The 12,370-nt window shown below is 45.7% G+C and overlaps 1 protein-coding gene across 1 annotated transcript in view; it reads right to left on the minus strand.

Moving 5' to 3' along the window:
• The window catches only part of LOC109921208 (endothelin-converting enzyme 1-like), a 126,062-nt gene that overhangs the window by 52,474 nt on the left and 61,218 nt on the right, over positions 1 to 12,370 (minus strand). Inside the window, exons 5-7 of the mRNA XM_048614906.1 lie at positions 8,753 to 8,899; positions 7,561 to 7,626; positions 3,025 to 3,213 (exon numbers count right to left, since the gene is read on the minus strand). Coding sequence (XP_048470863.1) covers positions 3,025 to 3,213; positions 7,561 to 7,626; positions 8,753 to 8,899 — 402 coding nt within the window. The remainder of the gene's footprint in view (positions 1 to 3,024; positions 3,214 to 7,560; positions 7,627 to 8,752; positions 8,900 to 12,370) is intronic.

The raw sequence follows: 12,370 nt of genomic DNA on the forward strand, positions 1-12,370 counted from the left end.
ATCTCCTCTCTAGCTTCCCAGAGAATCCTAGGATAAATCCCATCCGGCCCAGGGGACTTATCTATTTTCACACTTTCCAGAATTGCTAACACCTCCTCCTTATGAACCTCAATCCCGTCTAGTTTAATAGACTGTATCTCAGTATTCTCCTCGACTACATTGTCTTTTTCCTGTGTGAATACTGACGAAAAATATTCATTTAGCACCTCTCCTATCTCTTCGGACTCCACGCACAACTTCCCACTACTGTCCTTGACCGGCCCCAATCTTACTCTGGTCATTCTTTTATTCCTGACATACCTATAGAAAGCTTTAGGGTTTTCCTTGATCCTACCTGCTAAAGACTTCTCATGTCCCCTCCTGGCTCTTCTTAGCTCTCTCTTTAGGTCCTTCCGGGCTAACTTGTAACTCTCAAGCGCCCTCACTGAGCCTTCACGCCTCATCTCTACATAAGCCTCCTTCTTCCTCTTGACAAGAAATTCAACTTCTTTAGTAAACCACGGTTCCCTCGCTCGACCACTTCCTCCCTGCCTGACAGGTACATACTTCTCAAGGACACGCAGTAGCTGTTCCTTGAACAAGCTCCACATTTCAATTGTGCCCAGCCCCTGCAGTTTCCTTCTCCATCCTATGCATCCTAAATCTTGCCTCATCGCCTCATAGTTGCCTTTCCCCCAGCTATAACTCTTGCCCTGCTTTATATACCGATCCCTTTCCATCGCTAAAGTAAACGTAACCGAATTGTGGTCACTATCACCAAAGTGCTCTCCTACCTCCAAATCTAACACCTGGCCTGGTTCATTACCCAGTACCAAATCCAATGTGGCCTCGCCTCTTGTTGGCCTATCTACATACTGTGTCAGGAAACCCTCCTGCACACATTGGACAAAAACTGACCCATCTGAAGTACTCGAACTATAGCGTTTCCAGTCAATATTTGGAAAGTTAAAGTCCCCCATAACAACTACCCTGTTACTTTCGCTCCTATCCAGAATCATCTTTGCAATCTTTTCCTCGACATCTCTGGAACTTTTCGGAGGCCTATAGAAAACTCCCAACAGGGTGACCTCTCCTTTCCTGGTTCTAACCTCAGCCCATACTACCTCAGTAGACGAGTTGTCATCAAACGTCCTTTCTGCCACCGTAATACTGTCCTTGACTAACAATGCCACACCTCCCCCTCTTTTACCACCTTCCCTCATCTTACTGAAACATCTAAACCCCAGGTAGGTGGATTGGCCGTGTTAAATTGTCTGTAGTGTCCAGGGGTGGATTAGCCATGGGAAACACAGGGTTACAGGGATAGGATAGGGAGTGAATCTGGGTGGGATGCTCTTCAGAGGGTTGATGTGGACTTGATGTGCCAAATGGCCTGCTTCCACACTGTAGGGATTCTATGATATTCAATGTATGAACCTCTTCACTCCACTGGGATTAAATAATTCTAAAGATTCACTACCCTTTGAGCCGGCAAGTTCCTCATCTCTATCCTAAATGACTTGCTCCTTATTCTGCCACCCTATCTCCTGTTTCTAGAGCTCCTCAGTTAGGTGAAGCATCCTTATTGCAACTACCCTGTCAAGGCCTGTAAGAATTTTCTCAGTTTCAATGAGATTCTTCTAAACTCTAGAGAATAAAGGTCCAGTCTCCCCAAAAGCTCCCCGTTGGACAATCTCACTATGCCAGGAATCAGTCTTGTGAGCTTTTGCTGCACTCCCTCGATGGCATGTCTGTCCTTGCTTTGGTAAAGGGGCCAGAAATGTACACAACACTCCAGGTGTGGTCTTACCAGTCTCCTAAAGAGGGGAATCAAGATTTCTTTACTCCGTGCTACGGCACAGAGAAGGCCATTCAGCCCATCATGTCTGCACCAACTCTCCAAATGACCATCATGACTTGATGCCATTTTCCTGCCATTTCCCAAACTTTTGCTTTTAAAAGCAGGGTTTTACAAGGATGGTTGAATAGTTTCACAGCAAAAAAATGCAGGATCTATTGTGAACTCTGTCTTCTGTGTCCATTGGTTCCTGCAATCTGCAGATGATCAGAAGCGAGAAGTTGCTTCCAAGTGAAAGTGATTGGTTCTCAGCTAACAGAGCAGGTTGGAACTGGAAACAAGTTGTACACACACAGACAGACAGCGAGAAAGACACACACAAAAGTGTGCAGTTGCTCTCCCCAGCCGAAGGTGCCTGTTCTCTGCTGAAAATAAAAAGCCAGTTTAAACTTGAAGAAAACCAATTATCTTTCCTGCAGCAATTTCTGTGATGTTTGAATTGATAAATTGGGAAACATTTTCTGAGTGACCGTGATGCTCTGTACCTCTTAGAAACCAGTGGAAGCTGTCAGAGAGAGAAAGAGAGAGAGAGACTCGGAAAGAGAGGGACAACTGAACACCAAGGGTCTGGCTAGCTGAAGACTAGCTGGTGGGATCAGGAAACAAAGATCACTGAACTGACTTGCCAGAGTTTTTATTACTAATAATTTATTTTACCTATTTGATAGACTGTGAGAGAGTGTGTGTACAAATTGTGTATATGTGTATGTGCATTGTGTATGTGTGTGTGTGTATGTGTGTGTTGTGTATACGTGTGTGTGTGTGTTGTGTATACGTGTGTGCGTGCGCGTGCGTGTTGTGTATACGTGTGTGTGTGCGCGTGCGCGCGTGTGTGTGTTGTGTATACGTGTGTGTATGTGTATTGTGTGTGTGTGTCTGAGTAAAGGGGGACAGTTTATCAGGGGATTAGAGCTATAGTTACTAATGTTATGAGCCAATGGTTCATATCTGTTTACTTGTGGCTATTGTTTAATTACTTAGAATAAATACTAACAATATTTGTTTAGTACAGAAACCTGGTCTGTCTGTCAACCTTGGTCTAAAAGTCAGGTAAATTGGGCCCCAGTGTGTACCTTAAAAAAACGGTTAATATCTAGGAATAGCAGAACTCAGGTTATGACAACCTACCCCAGTGGGCTTGAGATGAAACTGGTTACTGACCAGCTCCCCAGCCAGACACTGTTTACCTGCAGGTTTCGCACAGTCATCTTGTTGTAGATGAGTTCTTCATCTCGGCGGTCTTCCTGGGGCACAGTGATGTTGGCCAGAGCACCCTCAAAGTCCAACACCTGCTGCATCTGTGCCCGCGTGGAGGTCTCCTTGCCACCCAGGAGCTCCCCTAGCTCCACCATGTAAGTCAAGTAGGCCGTGAGGATCTGGGTAAAAGGCAGGAACACAGCGAGGTAAACAGCGGGGCAGATCTGACAGCACAATTACAAGATCACACACAGTCAAATACAATGAAAATCTCCTTCGCAAAGAAATGAGGGGTCAGGATGATCGAAATGGTTAATTCCGGCTTTGTTTTCAAAAGCTGTTGTGTGTTTTTTTTAAAAAATTGTGGGGTAACTGGTCTATGTTGGATTTGCAGGTAATCAGAAACAAATCTTGAAGATTTAAATACAGATTTTCCTGGCGTGACATCGCTATGGCAATCACAGCTTCCTTGTAACAATCTATAAAACATCAAAAGCTGGGTTTCTGGTGAGTAGTTTCTGCAAGAGTCACATTTACCTCCTGTGAACCGTGTGTCATGGTTCGCAGATTCTGACCTGTGACCTTTCACATTGGTGGCCCTGACAATACGATGCTTCTTACAAGGTGCTATTGTTGCTGGAGTCTTGTTTTGGCTGCTGGTGGTAAGACCTACCTCTAACGCTTTTGACCGAGTGGCTTGCTCAGCCATTTCAGAGGGCATTGCTGTGGGTCTGGAGTCACATGTAGGCTAGACTGTCTGTCACTATAACCGCTGTCCCTTCAACTTATGTATCATGTATCACTTTCAGAGGTGCAGGTCATCCCTGGCCAGGTTTGGCTGGAGGCCTCAGAGACCAGGAGACTCTGTCAGCATTGCAGGCAACGCTCCCACAGAATGCCCGGACTCTGACCCCCAAACCTGCATCTAATGGGGCGACAGTGTCAAAGTGGTAATATCTCTGAAGTACAAATCCAGACAGCCAGCCTAATGATGTCAGCATATGGCAACGAGTTGAATTTAAATTTAATTAAAAATGTTGGGATATCAAGCTAGTCTCAGCGATTGTAACCATGATACCATCAAGGATTGTCAGAAAAACCCACCTGGTTCAGCACCGTCCTTTGGGGACAGAAATCTACTATCCTTACCTGGTCTGGCCTAAATGTGACTCTAGCCCACAGAAATGTGGTTTTCTCTTAACTGTCCACTGAAGTAGTCCAGCAACACTATTCAATTCAAGGGAAATTAGGGATGGACAACAAATGCTGGCCTTGCCTTCATCTCATGATACAATTAAAAAAAACTACAGAGTCTCCAAAGGATCTCGTGTGCTTTTTGGACAGAGCCAGTCCTTCTTGGGTCCTAACAGAGTCTCAGATGTTGGCCCTGATATCAAGCTGGATTTATGATAATCATCCCTGCCATAAAGAGAGAGTAAGCCTTTCTGAGGGTGGCACGGTGGCTCAGTGGTTAGCACTGGTGCCGCACAGAGTCAGGGATCTGGGTTCGACTCCACCCTCGGGCGACTGTCTGTGTGGAGTTTGCACATTCTCCCCGTGTCTGCGTGGGTTTGCTCCCACAGCCCAAAGATGTGCAGGTTAGGTGGATTAGCCGTGGGAAATGCAGGGTTACAGCGATGGGGTGGGTCTGGGTGGGATGCTCTTCAGAAGGTCGGTCTGGGCTTGATGGGCCGAATGGTCTGCTTCCACACTGTAGGGATTATATGATTTAGTAGCAGAATTGATTTTTGACCTCCTTTAGATAAAAAACCATCATCTCATGTGACTCCAGATTTTAGTTCATCTTTAATTTTTGGAGATATTTAGTTAAACAAAAGGTGAAGACGACAATAGGTAATAAAAATTTGTATATAATTATAAATAACGTCAACATAATCTTTGAAGAAAACCGGAAATGTTTGCCATTTTTCTGCCAACTTATCTTGTACTTGATATTTACATGTGTCTCCTCCAATTCCAACCAGCTGTTGGTGTTGACTGGCACCATCCATCTTTCTGAGAATTTAAAACTACTTGACAATTTGAACAAACTGTCAATTCAAACAAATTTGATTCAGCCTACTTAAATACTTTTTAAACAAGTCACCAGGGTTTGCTGGATTGATACAAGTGCCAATTTTGGTGTAAAGGAGCTGGTGGTCACAGACATGAGTGGACTGAGTACATTGCAATGTTTATTTCTGAATTGGTCTTCATTCTAATTCTAACTGCAGCTTGTCTTTAAAGCTCCTGTGATTCGATGAGAAGGACAATTACCAAGTCAATGTGAGCCTGAAGTGTTCTGTCACACTTGACCTAACTATATACCTGCACCTCCTCCATCCATCTCATCTTCGTCTCATCACCACCTCATCCATGAGCAATGCCACAGGACATCAGTTAGTCATTTAAAAAAATTGCACTATAGTGTTGCAATCCAAATGAAAAGGAGGCTGGTACAATGACAACATTTAAAAGATATCTGGATGGGTATATGAATAGGAAGGGTTTAGGGGGCTATGGGCCAAATGCTGGCAAATGGGACTAGATTAATTTAGGATATCTGGTCGGCATGCACAAGTTGGATTGAAGGGTCTGTTTTCATGCTGTATATCTCCACGACTCTAAAAGAACTTGCACTTAAATCTTAGCTATCCATTAAATCAACTCCTCTGCCTTTATTGTGTTCTGGTGACATTGACTGGGGATCTCTCAGTCTCTGGCACTGACTCTTGGCTCTTACCCGAGTTGAATGAGCTCCTGTTAACTATTATTATTTAATGGTGGTAAAACAAATTTAAACAAAAATAATCCCAGCGTTAGCAATTGTTATTATTGAATTGTACGGTCTGGCAGTTTTGTCTGAGACCAAATGGAACTAGGGTTATGTGTTAAGTAATGGATAATTGGATAATGGATAAGTAAACAGAAATTGCTGGAGAAACTCAGCAGATCTGACAGCATCTGTGGAAAGAAAGCAGCACTAACATTGTGAATCCAGTGACCCTTTGTTCATCACCGGACCCGAAATGTTGAATCTGTTTTCTCTCCACATTCCCAACTATGTCACCTTGAACCACTGCAATACATTTGGTGCAGGGACACACACAGTGTCATTAGGGAGGGATTTACAGGACTTTAACCCAGCAACAGTGGAGGAATGGCGCTATATCTCCAAGTCAGGGTGGTGAGTGACTTTTAGTTGCTGGCATCAGTGGTGCAGTGATTGTGAAAAGTGGTGGTTTGGATGCCAGTCACGCACAGTCCTAGATGGTGTTGAACTTCTTGACTGTTGTTAGAGGTGTACCCAATCAGAGAGTGTTCCATCATCTCATGAAACAACAAGAAAGGCCCCGAAACAAATTAACTCGCTACTTACTGCACTGCAGTTTCTGAGGCTGCCTTTGTATATAAATTAGCAACTAAAATAAGTCAAACCTTCCAATTTTAACCGGTGAGTGTTAAATGCTGACACAGGCTGCCTGAGGAACAAGCTGCCCAAGGCAAAGTAGAATTCCTTATCTTGAAGTTATAAATTTCTCAGCCTGAGGGTAGAACTATCCTTTCCCTGCTTAAATCAATGTACATATTTCACAATGGGTTCAGCATCAGAGGAAAGGCCACAGAAACATCTAGGGAAAGGGGTCCCTACTGTGTTTGGGAGCATTGGGTGGTCTCTATTCTGATTCTACCTTCAGGCTGAGAAGATTATAATTTAACAAAAAGAAACTACTTTTCTTCGACTGGTTATTTTGTACACTCAGTCAGAATGCTGGTAATTTCTCTCCTCTTAATGAATTAAACTTAGTACACAGACTGTGGTCCTACAGATACAGCTGCTATTAACTGTAGAGAGCAGTGAGATGAGCTACTTTGCATGATGTCAAACAGTGCGGTGAGGTTAGAAAAACAGAAGTTGTGACAGCTGGAAACAGCAGCACGTTGACAGAGCCAAATAGATGGATGGGCTGGTTACTGTGCGGTGAAGGATTCTGATCTAGGTCGCTCCCCCATTCCAAGCCCTTTCCTCTTTTTTAAAAGATGCTTTGTACAATTCCAGCATTTTATTACTTTTCCTGGCCAAGACTCTCTCTCCAAAAGTTTGATCCTCAAAGCCTTCATGTAAAATCCTTGTTGTCTAAGGGTCACTAATCACGGCTAACTGTTTCTGAGGAAGGGTCACTGGTCCCGAAACATTAACACTCTGACTTCTCTCCACAGATGCTGCCAGACCACTGAGCTTTTCCAGCAACTTCTGTTGTTGTTCCTGATTTCCAGCATTCGCAGTTCTTTCGGTTTTTGTGGCTCAGTGATGGACTGGGGTGTTACAATTGGCTTTGCAATTCCTGGGACATGGCAATGGGCAGTGAGGGTTAAATAATTGTGGGCTAGAAAATATTCTGATCCCAAAGATTGGTGAGTGAAGAATGGAAATTCACCCTTGCCGCCAAACCGCCACCAAAACACCTCTGGCACAGGCCCAACATGTCGCCTATAAAGGTATCAGCCTCCTGGAGTGCACCTACCTTGTCATTGGCTGTTGCATTGAGATAATAATCTCTCGAGGGTAATCCAAGGCCTGATTGGTCCACCTGTGGGGGCGGGAAAAGATCAAGCGACGGTCAGAGAAAACGAAAAGATAACAGAGCTCGGTTCCTGCAAACTCCAGCTTCTCAATCACCTTCTCATCAAGGCTACACCTCTCCTGGAACCAGCAAGCCTCAGTGAATTTGGCCTTGGACAAAGAATGTTCCGGCAAAATGATTTTTTAACATTCTTGAATGGGATAGGAGTTTCACTGGCAAGGCTGGCATTTGTTGTCCATCCCTTGGGGTCGCACGGTGGCGCAGTGATTAGCACTGCTGCTTCACAGCGGCAGGGACCCAGGTTCGATCCAGCCTCAGACTGTCTGTGTGGAGTTTGCACATTCTCCCTGTGTTTGCGTGGGTTTCCTCCGGGTGCTCCGGTTTCCTCCCACAGTCCAAAGACGCGCAGGTTAGGTGGATTGGCCATGCTAAATTGCCCGTGGTGTGTAGGTTAGTTGGATTAGCCTTGGGAAATGCAGGGAGACAGGGATATGGTAGGGGATGGGTGAGCCTGGGTGGGATGCTCTCTCTGGAGAGACGGTGTGGACTTGTTAGGCTGAATGGCCTGTTTCCACACCGTAGTGATTCTATGAACTAAATGGTGAACTACTTTGTACTAGCAGTTCAGAGTCAGATACATTGCTGTGGGCCTGGTGGTCACATGTTGGCCCTGTGAGGGTTAAGATGAGAGATTTGCTCCACTACTGATGGGTAATCAGCAATCACTTTTAATTCCATATTTTACTGAACACCAGCTTCACCATCTGTGATGATAGGATTTGAACCCTTTGTTCACAAAGCATTAACTTGTTGACTCTGGTTTACTAGTCCATTGACGTTACCAGGAAACCGCCTCCTCCCACAGAAGTCAATTATACAGTTCAGTCAGCACCGGCTAAACTGTGGTGACAAGGGCTCACACATTTGGCAAACTCTTCCATGCTCATCTCAAACAGACACATCATCGCGCTGCTGCAACTCACTCTTCTGGGCACAAGCCCAGCCTGTCCCGACTCTCTCTCTCTCTACTCCCCAGTTTCAGCTCGGCTAACTCCTCCCAGCTTACTGTGATAGACCCTCGAGCCTCCCGTCCCTATCAGCCAGGGCTCCGGCTGTGTCCCCAGTAACCTGCCTGGATGACGTTACAGTTGGAGTTCTTCGAGTCTGTGCTCAGGTAGACGGTGAAGAATGGGGAGGTCCGGTAATGAGCTGTAACAGACTGAAGCACTTCCTGAAAGTTGGCCTTATCCCATGGTTTTGTGATGTTCCAGCCTCCTAGCTGCAGAAAGAATTCAAAGAGATTGTCAAAGAGTCATACAGCACGGAAACAGACCCTTCAGCCCAACTCATTCATGCCTACCAGGTTTTCCTAAACTGAACTGGTCCAATTTGCCTGCATTTGGCCTATATCCCTCTAAACATTTCCAATCCATTTACCTGTCCAAATGTTTTTTTAAAATGTTGTAATTGTACCAGCCTCCACCCCTTCCTCTGGCACCATGTTCCATACACGTATCACCCTCTGTGTAAAACGTTGCACCTCAGATCCCTTTTAAATCTTTCCCTTCTCACATTAAACCTATGCCGTCTAGTTTTGGACTCCCATCCCACCCCCACGGCCCATCCCCATCTTGGGGAAAAGACCTTGGCTATTCACCTTATCCATATCTCTCATGATTTTATAAATCTCTATAGGGTCACCCCTCAGCCTCCTATGCTTCAGGGAAAAAAGCCCCAGCCTATCCAGCTTCTCTGTTAACTCAAACCCTTCGGTCTCGCAACCTCCTTGTAAACCATTTTTGCCCTCTCTCCAATGTAATAACATCCTTCCTATAGCAGGGCAACCAGAATTGAATACACTATGAAATGCTTGTGAAGGGAGAAACTGCGAGGTCTCAGCTTTGTTTATGTACAATCATGCCTCTTTGTATGATCATAGAATTATTCCAGTGTGGAAGCAGGCCATTCAGCCCATCGAGTCCATACCGACCCTCTCTTTGCATTCCAAAGTCATATGACACAGGAGAAGGCTATTCATTCCATCAAGCCCGTACTAGCGCTTTGAATGAGATTTTCAGTTCATCCCACTCCCGTTCTTTCTCCCATAGCCTTGTAAAGTTTTGCTTCCTGAGTTTATTTCCACTTCCTTTTAAATCTGCACCTTCTCAGGCACCACTTTCTAGATCTGTATTGCATAAATTTGGCACAAATAAAAATCTCTCCTCAGCTCCAATGTTTTAATTTTCACTCCCAATTATCCCAAACCTGCATCCTCTACGTATTGCCCCTCCTGCTGAGGGAAATAGTGCCTCCCCTTTCAGAGGGTAGCTAAGACGCAACCGCATTTCAGCGCGCCTGGAGTTACATGTAGTTAAAGATGGTAGATTTCCTTCCTTAAAGGGCATTGCTGACCAGCTTATAGATAACACAGTGTGGAGCCGGAGGAACGCAGCAGGCCAGGCAGCATCAGAGGAGCAGGAAAGCTGACATTCTGGGACCAGTTTGCTTTGTCCTGACAATCGATAACCATTTCAAGGTCACCAACACCGAGACTGCCTTCATATTCCAGATTTCATTAACTGAAGTTAAATTCCACCGCAGCATTATCCTGGGCCTTCAGCAACTTGTCCAGTGATATTAACAGTAAGCCATTGTCTCTCTACTGTCCCCCACTGCAAGGGGAGTGTAAGTCGTACTTGGTTTCAGTACACAGCAGGTTACAAGATCAGGGGCTGAGTCAGTCAGATTTCCTGTTCTTGATCGCTACCCACATGAGGCCGGAGAATGGGTTGTGATGCCCACAGTAGCTAATCAACAATGAGGGGTGTGACGGCGCAAGACAGGAATAGCTGCTGGGTCAAGGACTGGATAGCCATCAATGCACAGGGGAGCATGTACCTTTTCTTGAAGGGACTGGTTCTGGTTTGGGGGTGGACAGGACTCGGATTTTATTGCATTTATATAGCGCAGTCGCTGGAGTGTGCTGTTGTTGACGGGAGAAGGATTGTTAGCATGTGAGGCACTGTAAGAATCAAACAGGTTTATGAGCTCAGCAGTCAGTGGGGAGAGGACTGTGCAGTTCCTTCTGCTGTTTGTCAGATTTTACAGCCTGCTTTCCTGCTGTCACCAGTATCGAGATTCTGTACACAGCCCCTCCTGGGTCTTGACAATAAAAAGGGGGAGTTCCATTTGTGGACAGTGAGCTTGGAAAGGATAAACACAGAGCACATCAGACACTGATACATGGCCATTTGTCAAGGAAGCACCACTATAATCAAGGCATACACCAGTGACACACTTTAACTGGTTTATTATGGTTTTTAAAATACATGACACAATGGAATTGAACTGCATCTGCCAGTGTCTTCTATATAATTGGGGTAAAATACAATCGCTCAATCCCTTCTTTGTGTTTTAAGAAGCAGATAGTGGGTGGAGTACTGTTGCTTTCCTACCAGGCCCTGTGTTAGGCCATAGGCTCTGACCCCTAGTACATTCAGCACAGAGGTGGGGCAGGGCTGTCCCCTCTCAGATGTTGTCCTCCAAAGAGACATTTTCCCAGGGCCCTCAGTGCTGGCTGAGCTAAGTTTCCACGGCACAGGGTCGGGGGCTTCGTCTGACCTCCTGGTTCACTGTCTGAGGAGCTGTTTCTCTCCACAGCGCGGTGGAAATGGGATCACAAATACTCTGAAGTCCCGGGCAGACTGAGCTGTTTGTTAGGCAACGGGCAGGGAGGTGCAGTTGAGGCATGAGGCACCATGATCACATTGAATGGCAGAGGAGGTTTAAGGGGCCGAACGGCCTACTCCTGCTTCTAATCTTCAGGGGAAGGATAAATGGGTTTGCCAGGCACCTTCAACAAACTCAGAGTTACCATGTTGCAAAGGGAATGGAAGCTTGTTACAAACACTGAAGTCTGGGGAGAGAAAGGTGCACAGCGGTGAATGTAGGAGTAAGTCTGCATGGGAAGGAGCTTCTGCAACTCAGAAAGGGGAAATGAGGGATCAAACTCAAAGAATTGTACAATCCCATCAAGGAGGATGGGACTGAGTTGGATGCTCAGCCATGGTCATATTGAATGGTGCAGCAGGATCGAAGGGCCGAATGGTCTTCTGGTCCTATTTTCTATGTTTCTATCCGCTACCAGATGTCAGACAAACTGAGACAAAGCAGAAGCAGCAAAACAGTCCACGGTGGTTCAGTGGTTAGCACTGCTGCCTCACAGCGCCAGGGACCTGGCTTTGATTCCAGCCTCAGGTGACTGTGTGTGGAGTTTGCACATTCTACCCATGTCTGTGTGTGTTTCCTCCTACAGTACAAAGATGTGCAGGTTAGGGTGGATTGGCCATGCTAAATTACCCCATAGTGTCCAGGGATGTGCAGTCTAGGTGGGTTAGTCATGGGAAATGTGCGATTAGGGTGGTTGGTCTGGGATGGGTGCAGACTTGATGGGTCGAATAGCCTCTTTCCGCATTATAGGGATTCTATGAGAGATGGTGGTATTGTAAAGATGCATGCAGAAATGATATGCCTGTAGATAGTGGCACCAAGGGCTCGTGAGTAGAGAGGAAATACAGGGAGGCCATTTGAAACACCAGAGATAACCCATGTTGGAGTGGGAAGAGAAGCCATTGAAGATGGGAGGGCAAACAGGGTCGGAGTTCAAATGGAATTAAGGGAGGGTAGTGGCACACAGCTAGATATGTGAGCACAGGCACTAAAAGATGGCGATGGGCTCAATAGAGGGAGG

The sequence above is a fragment of the Rhincodon typus genome, chromosome 31 (genome assembly GCF_021869965.1).
Source record: "Rhincodon typus isolate 14 chromosome 31, sRhiTyp1.1, whole genome shotgun sequence".
Taxonomy (NCBI): Eukaryota; Metazoa; Chordata; class Chondrichthyes; order Orectolobiformes; family Rhincodontidae; genus Rhincodon; species Rhincodon typus.